At 42.7% G+C, this 24,935-nt stretch overlaps 1 protein-coding gene across 1 annotated transcript in view; it reads right to left on the reverse strand.

Moving 5' to 3' along the window:
- Positions 1-21,526, reverse strand: part of rabep1 (rabaptin, RAB GTPase binding effector protein 1) — a gene marked incomplete at its 5' end in the record, with an annotated part of 33,083 nt that extends 11,557 nt beyond the window's left edge. The window contains 7 exon segments of the mRNA XM_034114154.1: positions 1,023-1,212; positions 5,983-6,123; positions 14,066-14,164; positions 16,210-16,326; positions 16,595-16,699; positions 19,020-19,475; positions 21,416-21,526. Of these exon segments, the coding sequence (XP_033970045.1) occupies positions 1,023-1,212; positions 5,983-6,123; positions 14,066-14,164; positions 16,210-16,326; positions 16,595-16,699; positions 19,020-19,475; positions 21,416-21,526 (1,219 nt within the window).
- Positions 21,527-24,935: the final 3,409 nt, after the last annotated feature.

The raw sequence follows: 24,935 nt of genomic DNA on the forward strand, positions 1-24,935 counted from the left end.
TTCTTAGAGAAGTTAGTTTTTGGCTGAACTAATCCTTTAAACGTGTTGAAACGAAGTGTATCTACCGTGTATCTGATGCAAGCTTATTAAACGTTCTCACCTAGAGACAAAAGTACTATATTTGCAGGGAAGTAGGCATTAAATGGTGAAGTATGTCAGAATAGTACTATAATAGTAAACAATAGAGAGGTGCAGTGACGCGTCCTAAAACCTGGACGTAAGTTAGCATGTTACCACTTCCTGTTCCCTCGTCTCAGAGCCAATGGGATCTCTCCATAGGGTTTAGGAAACTATCTGAACTAAGGTCTGTGGTTGAGACGCATTGAAGAGACGGATCACGTTTTGTTCTAGGACATTAAATCCATCAGCAGTGACCCCCCTGGTGATTTCTGAAGAGTTCACGTGTCTGAAAAACGATGGTTGTTACCAAGTGGCTGAATAGGACTACAGAAGTTGTGGAGGTCGTTGTACGTCATTACGCCGAACACGTGAACACTCCTCTAAATTAGTTTGCCCTGTTCTGCTTGAAAGCAAGTCCCTGCCTCCTGCTAACTGTTCAAACAAACGCTTCAACTCTTACCATTTAGAATCTGTATGTTTGAATATGGATCTGAAGTTGGCGTGGCGTTGAAGCAGCGACCCTGCTGTAGTTCCTTTATAGCATAACGTTAGCATTTTGCTTCTAGCGAAAATTATAAAAGTAGAGTAGACATGTGGAGATTATCCGGCTGAACAAAACGTGACCCGTCTCTTCAATGTGTCTCAACCACAGACCTTAGTTCCACCTATTTTCCTAAATCCTATGGAGAAATCTCATTGCGTTTTTGTCGAAGGAACCGGACGGAGTTTACTTCCGGGTTTTAGGACGCGTCACTGTGGCTCTCTATTCATGGGTAAATGGACTTTGATTTGCACCACTGATTACATAATAAACCTAGCATGGAGATAGAGAGAGAGATGGGTGAACTGATCCTTTAAAAGTGTTCAAATCTACCGTACATGTGATGAGAGACCGTCCTCACCTATCTCCTCCTTGCAGCTCTCGATCTCCGTCTGCAGCGTCTCCTCCAGGTTCTCCTTCAGACATTGCTCCGCCTGGTTCTGCTCCTTCAGGAACAGAATCTCCGCCTTCAGCTTCTCCTCCATGTGATCAGCTGACGTCCGTAACGCCACCACGTCTTCTCGAAACCGCACCACCAGGCCGTGAAGCTCCTGAGGAAGAAATTAAATAACATTACAGGCTTTAATTATCATTATAAAAGCACAATGTGTTTCAGACGGAGACAATAGACAAGGACAGAGCTGGGACTTCATTTTGCATTCATAGTATTCTGTACAATTGCACCTTTTATTTATTTCATTTTGTATTATTTGCACTTGGTTCTTCTTTGTGCTCCACACACACTTCTCTTGGGATAAATAAAGTCTCATCTATGTCTCATTTTGTATTTTAAAGTTATGTGAAGGCCTGGAAAGTGTGCGATGCAGATGACCACATTTCCCCCATCATGGCTTCGCTCCATTGGCTGCCAATACATTTTAGGATTCATTTCAAAATACTTTTATTTACTTTTAAATCCCCCCATGACCCCACCATATCTGTCTGAGCTGCTGCACCCTTACACGCCCAACCGCCCTCTCAGGTCAGCGGATCAACTGCTCCTGAACGTGCCCAGAACCAGGTCAAAGCTCATGGGGGGGCAAACTCAAGGCCCGGGGGCCAAATCAGGCCCTTAGTGGATTTAATTCGGCCCGCAGGATAATTTCTAATTACTATTAGATCTGGCCCGCCGGTATATTGCACGCACACCTTCACTCCATCCTGAGGGTCTCCTCAGCTCAGAGCCTGACCCCAAACATTGATGAACTTGTACCCAAGATGAGATGCCAAGTATCTGAGCTAGCATCACAGAGCAGCACACTGAGTTTACATGGATGTTTCCTTCTGTACTTTTTCTCTCACGACAACAGAGCATGCTTGGTTTGTTCTTTGAGGGAAATAGTTTTTTTGAAGCTGTTGTTGGCCAATCTGAGATTTTATTTAACTCCAGCTCTCGACACAGGTTGGGGAAAGCCCCGTGAGCTTCTCGCTGTAGAGTGAACATGGAACGCACACGCTATTTGTTGTTTGTTTATATCACGCAGTCTGTTCTTCTTCTCTCGGTTATCACGCAGTCTGTCTTCCGGTTGTTGCCTCTTTTGAATGACGAATACACACTACCATTTTAATAATGCAACCCCATTAAGTAAACCCCCAGTTTAGATAAAGTGATGGTAACTTAATCACAAAGTACTTGCTACTTTACACACAATAAGAATATCTGATGCAACAAAATCCAAACTTTATTCAAATTCCAATAGTAATTGAAGATAAGATAATCTAAAATGTACTTTAATAATCCCAATTTTGATGTTTTTTTAGTTGCATCAGCTTAAAACATAAAAGGAAGAATAGGTAATTACACTGCCTTGTATTAACATTATAATGCTTCAGTGGGTGATGCAGATTTAAATGTTATGTGAGCAGCTTGTTTGAACCACCAACAGTGATTTAGTGGAGGTGGAGAAACACGGATGATGAGCCTCATCATCCGTGTTTCTCCACCTCCACTAAATCACTGCCCACTCTCACAGATTCACATCCAGAGCACCATTCAGCGAGCGGTGAACAGTGTGGGAGGGTTAAGAGTGTGTTGGAGAGCACACTCAATTACAAAGAAAGGATCATCTTCTCACGCTGTCCCAAAATCACATGTGTAGTGGAGGCATCAAGGCTTTTAAAAGTCCGACAGCTGTCATATACTCATATGTGACTTGCTCCATCGAAATCAGTCGCATTGACCCGAAGAAACATTTTGAGTTGTATACACTGTTGGAAAGAGGAGATTCATAGCTTTCTAATGATATCAGGATTGTTGTTGTACTCCAAATATTAAGCTAAATATGTCACATTATATAATGACTGTTACCGAGTCATCATTTTGAGAAAAAGGCCTTCAAAGTTTCCTCTTCTCTGGAATCCATCGATCTGATTGGTTATTAGCAAATGATCAAAATACTACGGAGGGAAGATATTTTCATTTTGGATTACTGGTCTTGGGGAAGCTCGCGAGTGTGTGTGTGTGTGTGTGTGTGTGTGTGTGTGTGTGTGTGTGTTTGTGTATTTTTGCGTTTGTGTTTGTTTCCCGGGGAAAACACTCAGGAGAAACCCCGGCTGTTGTTACGCCTGCTGTGACGTTAAATTACTCCGTTCTCCGCTTGTAATTATGCCGTCACAAGCTTCAAAGCTGTATTTATCATCTGAGTTTGCCGAAACAAGTTTAATATTCTGAAAGCCAAGACTTTGTTTATTTGAAATCAAACAAAACACCCGAACCCTGAAAAACAATTTTTCTTTTAACGCAAATCCACGTTTATTTTGAAATCAGCCGTTGCGACTTCCGACTGATTTCAATAGAGCGGGTCACATATTTGCATTTTGTAAATATGTCCATCTATGCTTTTAACTAGGGCTGTGCAATTAATCGTATTTTAATCGCAATTACGATTTTGGCCTGCCACAATTACGAAAACAACATAATCGAAAAAAACGATTATTTTGCTTTGCTAGGTTGTGACAGTGCACTGCAACATATTTGATCTCATTTATTTGTATTTATCATATTTATATATATTTAGTAGCTTGTTGAAGTGCGCTCCAACATATTTGTTGATCTTGTTTATTGGTATTTATTATTTTGATATCATTTATTTAAATGTAAATATAAATGTATAATTTTATTTATTTATTTTTGTATTGGTTTTTCAGTTGAATTATACGTTCAGGGAAATCAACAGTTAAAAAGATACTGTTCAAATTATTATTTGTATTTCAAAGTTCAATAAAGGGATGTTTTCAAAGTCAATGAATAATCGTATTTAATAATCGTGATATCAATTATTGACCAAAATAATCGTGATTATGATTTTTGCCATAATCGCACAGCCCTACTTTTAAGGTTCTCATGCGATAACCACTTCCTCGTAAAAGCCTTTTTTACCGGCAACAAGCAATGTGTTTAATAATGATGTCTCTTTCGTTCATTCTTGAGGTATGAGTCTCCATGACGATTTCAAGTCTTTTTTGTAAGGCATTTTGCTCCCTCTTCAAAAATCTAATATACCAGAACAATCGTAGAAAACATGGACATCATTTGCATTTAGATTCCCACAGTTTCTCCAGCAGTGTGACGTTTATTTGTCGAGCACTGAAGTGCCTCGTGTTGAAATGTACATAACAACTTAATGACACCCGCACTTTTTGAAGATGTTTCACAATAAAAGTCTTAAGGTGGAATAAAAGATCTGCGTGCTGCACGAAAATCTCCTGATAAATATCCACAAGAACCACATTTACTAAATACAAGCACCCTTGATGAGCATTAGGATGTGATTTAACACTTTTAGATACACGTTTTGGTCTGTTGAAAGACCATTAGTACATATATTGGTCTGTTGAAAGACAATTAGTACATATATTGGTCTGTTGAAAGACTATTTTCACATATATTGGTCTGTTGAAAGACTATTTTCACACATATTGGTCTGTTGAAAGACCGTTTTTACACATTTTGGTCTGTTGAAAGACAATTTGTACATATATTGGTCTGTTGAAAGACCATTAGTACATATATTGGTCTGTTGAAAGACTATTTTCACACATATTGGTCTGTTGAAAGACAATTTGTACATATATTGGTCTGTTGAAAGACAATTTGTACATATATTGGTCTGTTGAAAGACAATTTGTACACATTTTGGTCTGTTGAAAGACAATTTGTACATATATTGGTCTGTTGAAAGACCATTAGTACATATATTGGTCTGTTGAAAGACAATTTGTACATATATTGGTCTGTTGAAAGACAATTTGTACATATATTGGTCTGTTGAAAGACTATTTTCACATATATTGGTCTGTTGAAAGACTATTTTCACATATATTGGTCTGTTGAAAGACAATTTGTACATATATTAGTCTGTTGAAAGACTATTGTTACATATATTGGTCTGTTGAAAGACAATTTGTACATATATTAGTCTGTTGAAAGACTATTTTCACATATATTGGTCTGTTGAAAGACCGTTTTTACACATTTTGGTCTGTTGAAAGACAATTTGTACACATATTTGTCTGTTGAAAGACTATTTTCACATATATTGGTCTGTTGAAAGACCGTTTTTACACATTTTGGTCTGTTGAAAGACTATTTTCACATATATTGGTCTGTTGAAAGACCGTTTTTACACATTTTGGTCTGTTGAAAGACTATTTTCACATATATTGGTCTGTTGAAAGACAATTTGTACATATATTAGTCTGTTGAAAGACTATTGTTACATATATTGGTCTGTTGAAAGACAATTTGTACACATATTTGTCTGTTGAAAGACTATTTTCACATATATTAGTCTGTTGAAAGACAATTTGTACACATTTTGGTCTGTTGAAAGACTATTTTCACACATTTTGGTCTGTTGAAAGACTATTTTCACATATATTGGTCTGTTGAAAGACTATTTTCACATATATTGGTCTGTTGAAAGACAATTTGTACATATATTAGTCTGTTGAAAGACTATTGTTACATATATTGGTCTGTTGAAAGACAATTTGTACACATATTTGTCTGTTGAAAGACTATTTTCACATATATTGGTCTGTTGAAAGACAATTTGTACACATATTTGTCTGTTGAAAGACTATTTTCACATATATTGGTCTGTTGAAAGACTATTTTCACATATATTGGTCTATTGAAAGACCGTTTTCACATATATTGGTCTGTTGAAAGACTATTTTCACATATTTTGGTCTGTTGAAAGACTATTTTCACATATTTTGGTCTGTTGAAAGACTATTTTCACATATTTTGGTCTGTTGAAAGACAACGTTGAGCCCTACTTCCTATACGATGTTAAATTGTGTGTTATCTTCCGTACTTGCACAGTGTTGGGCATCTGGAAGTCCTCCTGCTGCTGCAGCTCCTCATGCAGCCGGTGTGTCCCCTGCAGGTTCTCGTTGTCTCTCTGCAGACGGCTCAGCTCGTCGGCCACCTGCTCCCTTGACTTCCCCAGCACCGCCTGAAACCAACAAACCAACAAATCAAATAAATAAATCCCTGCAGCTCATCGTGTCTCTGCTCGTTCCCCTTTTTTGCCACAGGCCATAGGACTGTTAAAGACACACAGGCGCTTGGGTAACCCGTGTGCTTTTATTTTATTATTTATCTATTTCATCCTATGTTTTTATTGTGTTTTTACTGTGTATTGTGTTTTCAGCACTTCTTAACACGTGGCTTGTGTGGTCATTTATTCTTTTATGATTCCTATGATGTTTTGTCGACCACATTTGACTTACTTAAACACCTGAACTTTTGAAAGAACATCATAACATAACATTCACCCGTTTGCAACTCACTAATTATTTATCACTTGTATATAGACTCTTATGGCACTACTTATCACTACTAGATGAAGATTATGGGGGTTAAAAAACACCCATCTCTCCAAAACATATACGAGCAGTCGATTATCAGACAGGCAAAACAAATGGTGTCTGATCCCACCCACATACTCCACCCAGAATTCCAGCTCCTACCTTCTGGTAGAAGATTCAGGGTTCCTAGGAGCAGGCTGAACCGCTATAAGCACTCATTCCTACCTATGTCCATTAAGCTTCTTAACATTCACATGAAATGATATGTAGTCAAATGTACTTTTTAAATGTTGGCCATGAGGGTTGTGCAATAGGTCGCCATTGTCAGTATGTATATATAGCGGTGTATTGTGTTTGTTCAAACGGTGTATGACTGATATGTGTATGTCTCTTAATGTCCACTATGTTTGTATATGTACATGGATGCACTGCAGGATGGAGTCCAGAACAAATTTCCTTACGGGGACAATAAAGTATATCGTATCGTATCGTATCGTACTTCCATTCTATTTTATTGTATTTACTTGCACTATTTTATTGTATTTATTGTGTTGCACTGTTGGAGGAGCCTGGGACCTCAGATCTACACTGTAGCTATTGGTGTCACTATTCATGTTTTATTGTTTTAACATATTTATATAGTTTTCTAAACAGCATATAGTTATTCTATCAGAGCATGTATCAAAAGCAGGTAGTAGACACACAGACAGGAGACACACATACAGGAGACACACAGACAGGAGACACACAGACAGTAGACACACAGACAGGAGACACACAGACAGTAGACTCACAGACAGGAGACACACAGACAGGAGACACACAGACAGGAGACACACAGACAGTAGACACACAGACAGGAGACACACAGACAGGAGACACACAGACAGTAGACACACAGACAGGAGACACACAGACAGGAGACACACAGACAGTAGACACACAGACAGGAGACACACAGACAGGAGACACACAGACAGTAGACACACAGACAGGAGACACACAGACAGAAGACACACAGACAGGAGACACACAGACAGGAGACACACAGACAGGAGACACACAGACAGGAGACACACAGACAGGAGACACACAGACAGTAGACACACAGACAGAAGACACACAGACAGGAGACACACAGACAGGAGACACACAGACAGGAGACACACAGACAGGAGACACACAGACAGAGACACACAGACAGTAGACACACAGACAGAAGACACACAGACAGGAGACACACAGACAGGAGACACACAGACAGACACACAGACAGGAGACACACAGACAGGAGACACACAGACACACAGACAGGAGACACACAGACAGGAGACACACAGACAGGAGACACACAGACAGGAGACACACAGACAGGAGACACACAGACAGGAGACACACAGACAGTAGACACACAGACAGGAGACACACAGACAGGAGACACACAGACAGTAGACACACAGACAGGAGACACACAGACAGGAGACACACAGACAGTAGACACACAGACAGGAGACACACAGACAGGAGACACACAGACAGTAGACACACAGACAGGAGACACACAGACAGAAGACACACAGACAGGAGACACACAGACAGGAGACACACAGACAGGAGACACACAGACAGGAGACACACAGACAGTAGACACACAGACAGTAGACACACAGACAGGAGACACACAGACAGGAGACACACAGACAGAAGACACACAGACAGGAGACACACAGACAGGAGACACACAGACAGGAGACACACAGACAGGAGACACACAGACACACAGACAGGAGACACACAGACAGGAGACACACAGACAGGAGACACACAGACAGAAGACACACAGACAGGAGACACACAGACAGGAGACACACAGACAGGAGACACACAGACAGGAGACACACAGACAGGAGACACACAGACAGAAGACACACAGACACACAGACAGGAGACACACAGACAGTAGACACACAGACAGAAGACACACAGACAGGAGACACACAGACAGGAGACACACAGACAGGAGACACACAGACAGACACACAGACAGGAGACACACAGACAGGAGACACACAGACAGGAGACACACAGACAGGAGACACACAGACACACAGACAGGAGACACACAGACAGGAGACACACAGACACACAGACAGGAGACACACAGACAGGAGACACACAGACAGGAGACACACAGACAGAAGACACACAGACAGGAGGACAACACAGACAGGAAGACACACAGACAGGAGACACACAGACAGGAGACACACAGACAGGAGACACACAGACAGGAGACACACAGACAGGAGACACACAGACAGGAGACACACAGACAGGAGACACACAGACAGGAGACACACAGACAGTAGACACACAGACAGAAGACACACAGACAGGAGACACACAGACAGAAGACACACAGACAGGAGACACACAGACAGGAGACACACAGACAGAAGACACACAGACAGAAGACACACAGACAGGAGACACACAGACAGGAGACACACAGACAGGAGACACACAGACAGGAGACACACAGACAGTAGACACACAGACAGGAGACACACAGACAGTAGACACACAGACAGAAGACACACAGACAGGAGACACACAGACAGGAGACACACAGACAGGAGACACACAGACAGACACACAGACAGGAGACACACAGACAGCAGACACACAGACAGGAGACACACAGACAGGAGACACACAGACACACAGACAGGAGACACACAGACAGGAGACACACAGACAGAAGACACACAGACAGGAGACACACAGACAGGAGACACACAGACAGGAGACACACAGACAGGAGACACACAGACAGAAGACACACAGACAGGAGACACACAGACAGGAGACACACAGACAGGAGACACACAGACAGGAGACACACAGACAGGAGACACACAGACAGGAGACACACAGACAGGAGACACACAGACAGAAGACACACAGACAGAAGACACACAGACAGGAGACACACAGACAGAAGACACACAGACAGAAGACACACAGACAGGAGACACACAGACAGGAGACACACAGACAGAAGACACACAGACAGGAGACACACAGACAGGAGACACACAGACACACAGACAGAAGACACACAGACAGTAGACACACAGACAGTAGACACACAGACAGGAGACACACAGACACACAGACAGGAGACACACAGACAGTAGACACACAGACAGGAGACACACAGACAGAAGACACACAGACAGAAGACACACAGACAGGAGACACACAGACAGGAGACACACAGACACACAGACAGGAGACACACAGACAGTAGACACACAGACAGGAGACACACAGACAGGAGACACACAGACAGGAGACACACAGACAGGAAGACACACAGACAGGAGACACACAGACAGAGACACAGCAGGAGACACCGACACACAGACAGGAGACACCAGCAGGAGACACACAGACAGAAGACACACAGACAGGAGACACACAGACAGGAGACACACAGACAGAGACAGGAGACACACAGACAGAAGACACACAGACAGGAGACACAACAGGACAGAGACACACAGACAGGAGACACACAGACAGGAGACCACACAGACACACAGACAGGAGACACACAGACAGTGACACACGACAGGAGACACACAGACAGGAGACACACAGACAGGAGACACAACACAGACAGAAGACACACAGACAGGAGACACACAGACAGGAGACACACAGACAGGAGACACACAGACACACAGACAGAAGACACACAGACAGAAGACACACAGACAGGAGACACACAGACAGGAGACACACAGACAGTAGACACACAGACAGAAGACACACAGACAGGAGACACACAGACAGGAGACACACAGACAGAAGACACACAGACAGGAGACACACAGACAGAGGACACACAGACAGGAGACACAACAGACAGGAGACACACAGACAGGAGACACACAGACAGGAGACACACAGACAGGAGACACACAGACAGTAGACACACAGACAGGAGACACACAGACAGTAGACACACAGACAGGAGACACACAGACAGGAGACACACAGACAGAAGACACACAGACAGAAGACACACAGACAGGAGACACACAGACAGGAGACACACAGACAGGAGACACACAGACAGGAGACACACAGACAGGAGACACACAGACAGTAGACACACAGACAGAAGACACACAGACAGGAGACACACAGACAGGAGACACACAGACAGGAGACACACAGACAGAAGACACACAGACAGGAGACACACAGACAGGAGACACACAGACAGAAGACACACAGACAGGAGACACACAGACAGGAGACACACAGACAGGAGACACACAGACAGGAGACACACAGACAGGAGACACACAGACAGGAGACACACAGGAGACACACAGACAGGAGACACACAGACAGAAGAGACACACAGACAGGAGACACACAGACAGGAGACACACAGACAGGAGACACACAGACAGGAGACACACAGACAGGAGACACACAGACAGGAGACACACAGACAGGAGACACACAGACAGGAGACACACAGACAGGAGACACAGAGACAGGAGACACAGAGACAGGAGACACACAGACAGGAGACACACAGACAGGAGACACACAGACAGGAGACACACAGACAGGAGACACACAGACAGGAGACACACAGACAGGAGACACACAGACAAAAAATAAGCAAATAAATAAATAGAAAACCAGTCAGCTAAAACAAAAATGTCAATAATAAACAATAAATGTCAGTACGGCAGGTTTTAACATATTTTAATTATGTTCCTCACTTGCTATTGTTATTTTCTGTCATACTCTGTAAAGCACTTTGGGCTGCGTCAAGCATGAAAGGTGCTATATAAATAAAGTGTATTATTATTATATTAGTATCTGATTGTCCCTGCAGAGAGACTTGCTCACACTTTGCCTGTTTTGTAAATCTCGTTTAAAGACCTTCTTGTTCTCCCGTGCTTTTGCAGACCACGTATAAGACGTATCAGTCTGTGTTTTCTAAATTGGCGTTTTCTATTTAGTTGTGTTTTAAAATGTTTTTACATCATGTATGAGGGTTTTCAGGGTGTTTCTCAATGTCGAGGACGCTTCCTTGGTAGCACATGTCTTCCGAGTCAGGTCCTTCAGAAGCGAGGCAAGAATCCTTCCTAGCCTCGGACAACGAAGAATGGTGGAACAGGTGTGCGTCATACGCGAGGCCCCGCCTTAAAGGGAGCGCTATTTGAAATTGGTCCGTGCGCAAAGCATTGTGGGGATTTTAAGACCGCGGAGGATACACATGTGCAGCCTCGAAATTTCCCGCAACGAAGGACGCCGGCCTCGGAAGAATTCCAAGTATGCTGGACACAGAGGGTGTTTCTCAATCGCGAGTAAAGCTGCTTCAGAGCCACTATTTCAAGCATACTACGTCATCGAGTGCCGCCGAAGTACTGTTCCAATCTCCAGCATACTTGGAAATCTACCGAGCCCGGCGTACTCAGTTTGGAGAAATATCGAGGCTGCACATGAGTAGACTCCGCGGTCTTAAAATCCCCACAATGCTTTGCGCACGGACCAATTTCCCCAAATCTGTGGCGGAAGATGTAAGAGGCGGGGCCTCTCATATGACGCACACCTGCACACTTGCTAGCCTGTTCCACTCTTCGTTTTCCAAATGTCAGGAAGTATTCTTGACTCGCTTCTGAAACAAGTGACTCGGAAGACATGTGCTACCAAGCAAGCGTACTCGCGATTGAGAAACACCCAGAGACAGTCCTTCGGCGGGACTCGATGACGTAGCATCCTTGAAATAGTGGCTCTGGAGGAGCCTTCCTCGACATTGAGAAACACCCTCAGTCTGTGGCTATAAGTATGGTTTTATGGTCTCATGCTTTTACATTAGTTTCTTTTTGTCCTATCGGTGTTTGACTAAATGTATGTACCGGTATATGCTTTTTTAATATATTTATTGATGTACAGCACTTTGGTCAACTCTGTTGTTTTTGAATGTGCTATATAAATAAAGTTGGATTGGATTGGGTGTATCGTTCTGACTCGATGCATGACAGTATTAATGTTTTTAAATCAAATCAAAGCCACATGCAGCAGCAGCAGGAAGGTCTCGTGTTTTCTGGCAGGAGAGTTAGTCTGCACCGGGTTAGAGATCCCGCTGCAGCTGCACATTCATTATTGAGAACGTTTCTCACTTCCTTCCTTCCTTCCTGTTTTTCCCTCACAATGATGGGCTAGAAATAATAAGTGCACTTACTTTACTTAGCCGTGCATATTGCATTTTTCAATCTGTAGGATTTGTCGTGGTGGAGGAGCAATGTTTGGGCTTATTAAATGTAATCTTTGTAAGTGATTAAATCCTGTAGCCTAGAGGGAATATTTGTGGTAGGGAGGAACAGTTCAATCTCAAAAAGCTGGTAACTTTTACCCCAAAAAGTCAATATTGTGTCTATCTTCCTCCATTAGAGAGAACATCTAAAAGACAACATGGATGACTTATATATTTTGTGATATGCGTCTAAAATGTTAAGATATAATTATTTATTGGTATTTTCTCAATGCATTCTTTTGTTTATACTTAGTTTACCTAGCAACACATATGGCAATTTTACTCATATATATACATTTATGGCACTTTATCAAACTTTAATCCTAACAATATATTTATTATCTTGTTTTCCCCGTCATAAAATCATGAAAAGCACCACTGTGAATGTTGTGTTTAACTCATGCACTTATAAGTACCCTGGAAATGAGTTATTAATCATGGAAAAAGCATGAAAAAGGTCTATAAACTGCACTGTAACTTTTAACTTTTATCCATGTATTTTTTCTTTTAATGTTTATTTTATTATCTTTTCTTTTTAATGACTGATTTTAAATGCCATTTTCATAATGTCTTCCATTTTTGTAAAGCACTTTGAATAGCCTTGTGTTGAAAGGTGCTATATAAATAAACTTGCCTTGCCTTGCCTTGCCTATAGGCTAATGAAGCAACTAATTGGTCAACTTATCGACAACCAGGGGTCAGCCCTAACATTGGCTTTACTGAAAATCTGTGTTTTAAAATGAGTATTTAGAATATATGATTGCCATTTTCACAATGTATTAAAAAGTCAGTGTTTACCAGAGATACACATACATTTCTTGAAAATAAGCTAAAAAAAACTTCAGAAATGTGTAAATAACGTACGTTTTACACCTACTTTTTTTTTATCAGTGATGTACAGTGTATACATTTGTTAATTTCTGTTGTGGTTAATGAGCAATGTTTGGACAGTTTTACAAGGAATCTCCTCCAACAGCGTTCTATCTGTGTGATAAGAAGCAACAGAGAGGCAGAGAAAAGTAAATCCAAACCTACTAAAACAAGCTTCAAATGAGTCTGGCTGCATGTCAGATAACAGCACAGGAGCCTGTTGTCAAAACAAAAACCTGATATGCTTTTTATGAGAGCTTCAACCTCGCCAACATTATCAGACTCTGACATTAGGGAGGAACTGGAGATCCAAACACAGCTGGCGAGAACAAGCAACAACGAGGCGGGGAGAAGACGCTGCTCACCATCTGCTGCTGTGTGTTCCTCTTAGCGTCACTGAAGGCCTGCTGCAGCGCGCACAGCAACGTCTCCGAATCCTGCACCCGCTGCACGAGGGCGGACACCTACAACACAGACAATAACATCGCTAAAATAAGAAAAAGGCTTTAAAAAAGGTCTGGGATTAAAGATAGGAATACTCAAGAGGTGGAAGAAGTCTTGTTCAAATAAGAAAAAGCCTTAAAAAAGGTCTGAGATGTCCGATCACCTACTTGCTGTGTTTTGAAGGTGTGCTTTACTTAACCCTGTAGTAAGACCAAATAAACCGAACTTCATTTGTAAATGGAAGAATCATAGACCTAGAATTTAAAAGGTGGCCCAAAGACCCTGATAGTGTGATGCAACCCTGATAGTGTGATGCAACCCCGATAGTGTGATGCAACCCCGATAGTGTGATGTAACCCCGATAGTGTGATGTAACCCCGATAGTGTGATGCAACCCGATAGTGTGATGTAACCCCGATAGTGTGATGTAACCCCGATAGTGTGATGCAACCCCGATAGTGTGATGCAACCCCGATAGTGTGATGCAACCCCGATAGTGTGATGCAACCCCGATAGTGTGATGTAAGTGTGATGTAACCCCGATAGTGTGATGTAACCCCGATAGTGTGATGCAACCCCGATAGTGTGATGTAACCCTGAGTGTGATGCAACCCCGATAGTGTGATGCAACCCCGATAGTGTGATGCAACCCCGATAGTGTGATGCAACCCCGATAGTGTGATGTAACCCCGATAGTGTGATGCAACCCCGATAGTGTGATGTAACCCTGAGTGTGATGCAACCCCGATAGTGTGATGCAACCCCGATAGTGTGATGTAACCCCGATAGTGTGATGCAACCCCGATAGTGTGATGCAACCCCGATAGTGTGATGCAACCCCGATGCAACCCCGACCCGATAGTGTGATGCAACCCCGATAGTGTGATGTAAGCCCGATAGTGTGATGCAACCCTGAGTGTGATGTAACCCTGCCTTTGTTAGCCCTACACGCTAAATATGTATATGTCCGGCAGTGGCTCAGTCAGTAGGGGCTTGGACTGGGAGCTGTAGGGTCGCCGGTTCAAGTCCCCGACCAGACCTAAAATATGGAGTGTGGACTGCTACTTGGAGAGGTCCCAGTTCACCTCCTGCCCTGCCGTGGTGACCTTGAGCAAGGCACCGGACACCCATACTTAAAGTACTTACTCATTATGCAGCTCTAACATTAAATACATGGAGTGGAGGAAACTAGTACAATAGTTGCCTCTCAGATGAATTGGAGAAGTAAAAAGTCCCAAAATATGGAAATAATCAGAAACAATATTCCGTGTTTGAAGCATGGAGAGAGCTACAACTGCATTTTATGTGCAATCATGATTTGTATAAGAACTTAAAGTGGACCTATCATGCTATATTATAATAATATAGTATAGGACCATACCTATATAAGGCATATTTATACTTTTTTTTTTTCAAAATACCAAACAGATCATGCATTTTAGCCATGCCTCATTTTGCTCAATTTGACATTTTTTAGCTCTGTGTTAGCAAGGGCAGATTCAGTGAGAACAGCACCATCTACAGGCCTGGCATATGTACTACAGCGTCTCCAGCGCTTTCGAACGGCAATGGCCGTGGCTGTCTCCTCCTGATTGGTGGAGTTGGCCCCAATAGCCGTAGCGCCACCGTCCTGACGTCAGGACAGTGTTCAAATCTGGATCAGTTTTTATCAGATCCGTTGCAGCCCCTTTTTTAGAGATTTGGGTATGGAGGAAAATAGAGAGGGTTGTGTTTTCTGACACTTGGTGAGTTCCCTGGAACACCGGGGACACATATTCATGTAGAAAAGACGTACACAAGTGCATTTTGCATGATAGGTCCCCTTTAAGCTGCGAAAATTAGTCAAATATTAGTTGCTATAATTGCCAAGTATTTAAAAAAATCCCAAATTAATGTTTTAAATCAGATCAAAGTAAGTATCTCTAGGTCTCTGCGTGCTCGCTTACTCCTAAAGTTGATTTAAAACGGGAGGGTCAACAATGATCATCATCATCATCATCATCATCATCATCATCATCATGCATGTATTTCCCAGTGTTTTTTAATGCATTCCCTGTGTCCAAACCTTAGCAGCAGTTTCCTCGTTGCCCACTTTGACCGAGTCTTCCAGAGTCTGTTTCTCCGTCATCGTTCTCTCCAGATGATCGTTGGCCTGACGCAGCATCACCTGCAGCTTCTTCACCTGCAGGACACAAAGACGGAAAAATTACGTGATGAACATTTTGACGCTCGAGTTATCTTACAAAGCATCAGCCAAATCTAATATATCTTCCTCTTGTTTGTTTGTATATGTTTAAAGGTTGAATGCAGCTGTGTGTAGTCTATCTTTTAAACTGATTTTCACACTGTCTCTTTGCTGAAATCCACACATCACAAAGCTCCTTAAAACCTCCCTGGTTGTATTTTCTTGTAGTAAATAAAGGAAATAAGGTGACAGTGAAGACACAAACCTGGTCTCGAGTGTCGGCCTCTTGTCCCTGGATGGCCTGCAGCTGCTTCTCGTAGTTTGAGCACATGTCACAGCGTCTGCCAAGCTGCCTGCCAGCATTTTTCACCTAGTGACCACAAACACACCATGAAACAACTTTAAAAATACCTATCTGGTTATGTAAAAGTAATCTTGGGTCATTCAAACTCTCTCTTGTGCTGCTGTGTTTATTGTAACTATGGCACAACAATTTCTTTCGGGATAAATAAAGTCCTATCTTATCTTATCTCTCTTAGACCCCGTTTACATGGAGACGGTTCGGGTTGTATCTGCTACTTCTTTCTATCGTATAGAGTACGGTTCGTTCACACGAGGCCGTGATGGAACCGCGGAAACAGACCCCTCAAACGATAACGGGTCCCAAGGTGGGTAGATCTGCGGACGGAACGCTCTGGGGGGTCAAGCGGCTCCGTGTGTGTACGCCCGATACGCCATAGCCCCGCCTCTCCCCACATCTCCTTGCTGATGTGCTTTGCCAACAACAACAAGCTAGATCTGATCGATATGGACATAAACGCGAGTGAAGTTTAATCGGACAGGAGAGAGAGATCAGAGATCAGCTGCTGCTGTCGGAGACACGCAGCTCTGCATGATCACCTGCAGCTCTGCGTGATCACCTGCAGCTCTGCGTGATCACCTGCAGCTCTGCGTGATCACCTGCAGCTCTGCGTGATCACCTGCAGCTCTGCGTGATCACCTGCAGCTCTGCGTGATCACCTGCAGCTCCGCGTGATCACCTGCAGCTCCGCGTGATCACCTGCAGCTCTGCGTGATCACCTGCAGCTCTACGTGATCACCTGCAGCTCTGCGTGATCACCTGCAACTCTGCGTGATCACCTGCAGCTCTGCGTGATCACCTGCAGCTCCGCGTGATCACCTGCAGCTCTGCGTGATCACCTGCAGCTCTACGTGATCACCTGCAGCTCCGCCCGCTGTGATGGAGCGATGAGCGGAACAAAACACACACTTCAAGTTAGATCATCACTCTTAGCTATTTTAATTACCTCTCAAACTACCTAAACTAGTTATAAATATGTTTATTTTTACTGTCGGGTCACTCATTACTGGATCAGTTGCATGAGATACTGACGGGCTGTCAGGAGAGGGGGAGGAAAAGAGAGACTCCGTTTATTATTCTTATATTATTATATAGAGTCGTTATCAATTTGTTTTAAAGCTCAATAAATAACAAAGAAGACCTCTGACCGGCACTTTTCTAATTTTGTCCGGAAGATTTCAACTTTAATGTTGACCGGCGAAAAAAACAGAAGGGCAACCAGGCAACCATGGCAACCATGCTTGGGAGGTCTTCTTCGCTGCTTTTGGTGTATTTTGTGGCCGAAGTACAGCGCCACTTACAGGCCCGGCATATGTACTACAGCGTCTCCAGCGGGTCGAGCGGTCTCGTGTGGACGGACACGTTTATTGAGCCGATTGCGTGTGGACGGAAGACTTTTTTGATATCCGTGTAAATGGGGCCTTAAACTCATCCTCGTCAACCCACCTCTTGCTGCAGCAAACACACCATGAAACAACTTTAACAATAATTATCTAGGAGTGTAAAATAAATCTTGGGTCTGGCATTTTGACGATTTATTTAGATCAGGGGTGTCAACACTTTTTTCACCGAGGGCCACATACAGAAAGACATACGAAGGGCTGAGCCACTTATAGAGGTGAGGTATATCGCCTCGTAAGTTAAGTTATTACATTATTACATGCTACTTGTTAGACGCTTTTATCCAAAGCGACTTACATACTCAATACTGTGGACAATCCCCACAGGAGCAATTTGGGGTGAAGTGTCTCAGGGACACAACGACATGCTGACTGCAGTGGGGTTTGAACCTGTGACCCCTTGATCCCAACACCAAGGCTCTATCCACTGCACCACACGCGCCTCAAGTTATAAGTTAGCAACATGTAGGTAAATAGGCTCGATACATGAATATGCTTTAAAAAAACAACAGCCTACATCACAGCTCTCTATAGGGTTTCATGTATTGTGTTTGCAGCTCATATAATCATCGATAAGGGGAAATATGAAGGGTGTATTTCAAGCTTGTTATGTAAATAAGTCATTGGGCCTTTTCTTTTATCAACTAAGATTTGTTAGAAAATGTTCTCAACATGAATTGACTGAATTTATTTTAAAAGTGGGTCTTATTAACACATGAATACTACTGTGTAATATATTTGTACATATATATTTAAGAAGTACAATATAAGAAAAGCACAAGTTTCATTTGTGGGCCATTTTTCATTATACTTTTTCTATAATGAATTTTCTGAGGGCCGATTCAAAATCGTAGTTTGGACACCCCTGATTTCGTGCATTAATAAGTGAAATGTCTGTCTTCTCCCAACACTAGTGAAAACACACCCACCTCTTGCTGCAGGAGGTTCCACTCGCTGTCGCTGACGAGCCTGTACCCCCCCGGCGGCAGATAAGCGTTGTCGGGGGCGTGGGAGATGCTGGAGAGCAGCGACGCCGTCTCCTCCTGCTCCGGAGTCATCGCTTTGATGGCTTTCTCCTGGTCTTTAGTGAGCAGGAAGTGGCTGGCCGTCAGCTTCATGGAGCTGATGGACAACGTGTCCCCAAAGCTGCTGTCCATGGCCCCGCAGTCCGCCCCCACCAGGGGTCCGAAGTCAGACTCGTCCAGGTTGCTGGCTGACTTGGCTTTGTGGTTGTGTCCCCCGAGGCCCTGCTGCACGGAGAGAGAGGACCCCAGGCTGTCTGTGGACTGAACTCTCCTCAGATTCTCCTTATAGGGGTCCAGGAGGACGCCTGCCACCACGTCAGTGTCTAAAGAGTGCAGGGAGCCATGGGTGCTGAGGTTAGGCTGGAAGAGAAACAGTAAATATGTTCTTATAGTTTATTTTCATAGATAGATTTGGAGAATGAAACCCTCTTTAAAAAGGTCCCCTATTGTACTGTTCTTCATCAATATATCACAGGTCTCAGATATATACAGAACCTGTCTCTGATTGGCTGAAACACCAAACAGATCATTGCAGCATTACCCATAATCCCCTCTGTTTCAGCCCTGTTTCCAAAGTGCTGATTCTCTGTCTGTTACTTTAGATGAAAATAAGGAGCCCCTCCCCACGCCCCTCTGAGAGACATTTGGTTACAAAGAACTCAATGTTGTTTCATATGATAATAATGCTCATGATATTTAGATTTATCATGTATATATATATTTTACTTTTCTACTGATAAATCTCTTTTTGGAGTTAATCATTCTGCAAAAAGCACAATCTCACTTTTTAAAGTAACTAAAAAGGTGTGAAATATGTCAAGTAGGGTAAAAAAAACAATATTTTACTCTGAAATAAAGTAGAGTAAAGGAGAAAGTGGCATGGTAAGAAAGGAGTCAGGTAAAGTCCAAGTAGCTCAAAATGTGTCCTTAATTATACAGCTGAAGTATATACTTTCCAACCAAGGGTCAGTAGAGTTCAAAGTAGGGCTGCTCGATTATGGCAAAAATCATAAACTCCCTCTGAGCAGGAATGTGGGCATAAGATGAGGTTTGAGTCTGCGTGATCTGCGTGTAGGGAGGGGCAGCAGCCATAGCATTAGCTAGAACTAGCTAGATCTGATGGATTTGGACATAAACGCGAGTGAAGTACCGGACGCGAGAGAGAGAGATCAGCACCTGCAGCTCTGCCCGCTGTGAGGGGCCGGTGAGCGGAGCAAAACACACCTTTAGACCTAACACACTTAGCTATGGCACTGTCGTATACATTGAATTATTCCATTTGATCATATGTAATCAACTAATGCTGCGTTCACACCGGACACGATGTGATGTTTGGGGGCGGCGCGATTACATGTAAAGTCAATGCAGAGACACGGACAGACGCGAATTCGCTCCGACGGCGCGCATGAAGCGGTGGACGCAGCGCGAATCACGTCAAACGCGAGGGTTCAATTTTTTCAACTCGAGCGTCAAATTCACGTGACGCGTTCTCGCGAAAGCCAATCAGCGTTGGGATTCCCTTTGACGTCCCTCTGACGTCCTGCTGTTGATCAGTTGTAAAGATGGAAGAGATGATCGTTGTGGCTGTGAGTGGGTTCCCGGAGATTTACAATACAATGTCCTATATCTACCAGGACCGCAACAAAAAGGAGCTGGCATGGAGGAGAAGAAGAACCCAGACACGGCGTTTGTTGCTACGTTTGTAGGACTTCCACAGAAGGTACAAAGCAACAATAGTTGTTATATCCTCCATAGTCAAGGACAGAAATAACCAAAACGATCTTGTATGGAAGTGTAAACAACCTATATACCATATTCGCATCGCGTCCGGTGTGAACGCAGCATTAGGCACCCCTCCCAAAAAAAAATATATATATATATATATATCTCGATTATTTGGGTCAATAATTGATATCACGATTATTAAAAACGATTATTCATTTACTTTGAATTTCAATCAATTTATTTGAACAGTATGTTTTTAACAGTTGATTACCCTGAACTTTAAGTATAATTCAACTGAAAAAACAATTAAAAAAAAAAATGTAAATACATTTTTTTTTTAATTGAGCAGCCCTAGTTCAAAGTCACAAAAACACATTTCAAATCCTCCCTGCTTTATATTTCTTCCACACCAAGATGCTTCTCTCCATGTGAGGAACAGGAGGACTAACAGGAGGACTAAAGTGTTGTCTGTGTGCAGCTCAAGTTTCCAGAGAGAGGGAATATAATCTGACGTGAGACGATAATGGCTCTCTGTTCTCTCTGAGGGACGTATCTCATTACGTGATGTTTCCTACCTCCCCGACGCTCAGCCCGAGGAGTAAATCCTCCAGAGGCTCCGTGTTGTCTCCAAAATCTTCCTCCTGCAGATCGTTCACCTGGCTCAGCCTCTCCTTCTCATCCTCCTCCTGACATGGAGAGTAAAAAGGTTTTTTTTATCACAAATATGACGTAAAAATGTCCCATATATTAGATTTTCTCCACTTTATTATTAGCTGAAGGTGAGAAAAACAATGCAACACAGTAATACTCAGCCATAAATTGTACTTTTTCAAAGATAATAAGGTTCAGTTTTTATCCATACTTTCAGAGATGTATTCATTTCACTATATTTGTATTATTGAGGCGGTAGTTTGCACTGGTGTATAACTGGATATTATCTGTTTATATAAGCTTGTGTACAATCAAAATGACAAATTACAGATGAGTAAGGACATTTATCATGAGCTGCAACTTGAAATAAAGTAAATAACAAGAAGTCCACATCACCTTTAAATGACAAATGCCCATTCATAATGAAAATGAATGATTTTTAGATTTAGTATAATCAAGGTTCTTACACCTTTTCCAAAGTCAAATTCAAGCACTTTTCAAGCATTTTCAAGGTGCATTTTCAAGCTTTTCAAGCATCTTACAGCTGTTGTAAATTACATATTTATATACACATACTTATACTCAAATGATTATTTCCCTACCTCACATTAAATCAGATGTTCTTTATGCTATAAACAACCAAATGTGTGTTTCATAATAGCATTCTACATGAGGATGAAAAATTAAAAATGTTAGAAAAGAAAACTAAGTTTAATATTTCAAAATGTGTGACCCATCTGTACGTAGACTGGGCATCCCATATAACCTGGCTGAGCCAATATAAAACAATCAGCCAAATAACTTTTCAATATATTATTGATTACTATTTTTGAGGTACTTTTAGGTTGGCAGTAAACACAAGTCAGAGGTAAATGGTGTACTTTTACTCCACTACATGTATTTAATACCTTCAGTTACTTTACAGATGTGGATGAATGATGTGAAATATAATCAAGTGTTAAATCAGACTTTAGTTCCACCTGGAGTAAATCCACAAGCTACCCTGCAGTATACAAAGTCATTCAAACTAGCTGCACCTTTACCAGCTTTGAGAACACTTTCATGATCAATCATTATAAAACATATCATATACAATTATTAGGGATGCTCCGATCGCCAATTTTGGAGCCGATCGCCGGAATCAGTATCGGCCGATACCGCTCTCTTTTCCTCTTTTCCTCTCTCCCCCTCTCTCTCTTTCCTGACAGCCCGTCAGTATCTCCTGCAGCTCACTGATCCAGTAATGAGCGACCCGACAGTGAAGAATAAATATATGTATAACTAGTTTAGCTTGTTCCAGAGGTAGATAAAATAGCTAAGTGTGTTAGGTCTAACTCTTAATGTGTGTTCTGCTCCGCTCACCGGTCCGTCACAGCGGGTGGAGCTGCAGGATTTCTGCTTCACACACACGTTGCATATCGCTATTTTATTGTCATTTTCGGACACTTAAAATACTGCCAGACTAGTGAAGCCATTTTGGCGAGCTTGTTTTGCCGCGCACAGAGAAAAGTGTCATGTATTTTACATGCAACGATAGCCTAATCTAAAATGCTCTACGATGGCGTACCTTTCGTGTGGTGTGTGGCTCGTCAGCGCAGACTCTCGCATCGTTATTGTTGCACACTTTGCAGGAGGCTACTCTTGGGCTTGACCCTAGTCTTAGCCATGGCTTGTATTTGTCTTCTGCTAGCCAACGCTCGTTGAAACGGCAACCTCCTGGCATACTGTCATGACATCTATCACTCTCATCAGAATGCCCAGGTCACACACGTAACAAAAACACTTGCCGGTCACGCGCATTGCGCGGGAAGGCCGGAGCGGAGCTGTTTTATGTAAAAGCGAAGCAATTAAGCGCGCTCCGACTTCTTTATTTTCTTTTAATCTAAAAAGCGAAGTAAAGCATTTACAATTTCAAGCACTTTATCCCAAATTCAAGCACCATTCCCAAAATTCAAGCACTTTTCAAACCTTGAAAACACCTCGTACAATTTCAAGCATTTTCAAGGATTTCCAGCACCCGTACGCACCCTGTATAATGTACCTTAACAAATCTACGCATAAAAATGTCCCATATATTACATTTTCTCCACTTTATTATTAGGTTTAAAGAGCAACTTGCAGGTTAGAGCCCCAGTGAATAAATGTATGTATGCACTAGATTTTCCAAAAGATATACAGAAATATACACTACAGTGACATCTGGCGTCGTTTTTGTAAGACATTTTTACTTCCACATAAAAAAAGACCACCCGCGTGTGACGTCACATGGGGGAGAGCGGCCGGTCTAACGTGTTAATAAACATGGATCACAATGCTAGTTTTGGCACAGAAGAGGTTGAAAATGTATATTCGAATGCATATGACGGACCACAACCTTATAATTATGAGCCTGCTAGGCGTCCAAGAGACCAGGAGCAGCCAAGGATTAGAAGGAATAACGGCCATGGGAGAGAAATGGAGCTGTGGTGTGAGGAGAACCAGTGGAGAACAGGGCAGCTGTCTTGGTGAGTGACCGGCGTTAGCTACAGTTAGCTAACGTCGGTCACATCACAACATTGTAAAGTTAGCTATCATATATCAGGCTATAACTAAAGTAGTATTGATAATATAGTAACGTTACTGGCAGGACTGTTGATACTGATCCATAACAGAAACTAATGCGCAAGTATCAGCCGTATGTCGCGTTACCTAATGCAACTCCACACTACGTCTGACGGTGCTGTGTACCGGAGGGGAGAGAGAGAGAGGAGCGAAGGGGGGGAGAGAGAGAGGGAGCGAAGGGGGGAGAGAGAGAGAGGTGCGAAGGGGGGAGAGAGAGAGAGCAGCGAAGGGGGGGGAGAGAGATGTAATATGGTTTCCTGATAAACGTTTTGTTTGATAGGTGCTTGTGTGGGAAATGCCAGCCCATGGGCCTCTGGAGAGAGTATGTGCTGCATGGGGGTGGATGCACCTCACACAACCTGCAAGTTGCTCTTTAAGTCAGAACAACGATGCAACACAGTAATACTTAGCCATACATTTTACTTTTTCAAAGATAATAAGGTTCAAATTTGATCAATACTTTCAGAGAGGTATTCATTCACTATATTTGTGTTATTGAGGGATCAGTTGCAGTGGTGTTGAACTGGAGTGCATTATATTATCTGTTCATATAAGCTTGTTTGAAGTGTACAATCAAAATGACAAATTACAGATGAATAAGGACATTTATCAAGAAGTCCACATCACCTTAAATGACAAATGCCGTAGTGTGTGTGTGTGTGTGTGTGTGTGTGTGTGGTGTGTGTGTGTGTGTGTGTGTGTGTGTGTGTGTGTGTGTGGTGTGTAGTGTGTGGTGTAAGGTGTGTGTGTATGTGTGTGTAGGTTGTGTGTGTTCAGGCGTGTGTAGTGTGTAGGTGTGGTGTATCGCGGTGTAGGTGTGCGCGTGTGTAGGTGGTAGGTGTG

This window comes from Trematomus bernacchii, unplaced genomic scaffold, assembly GCF_902827165.1.
Source record: "Trematomus bernacchii unplaced genomic scaffold, fTreBer1.1, whole genome shotgun sequence".
NCBI classification, from domain to species: domain Eukaryota; kingdom Metazoa; phylum Chordata; class Actinopteri; order Perciformes; family Nototheniidae; genus Trematomus; species Trematomus bernacchii.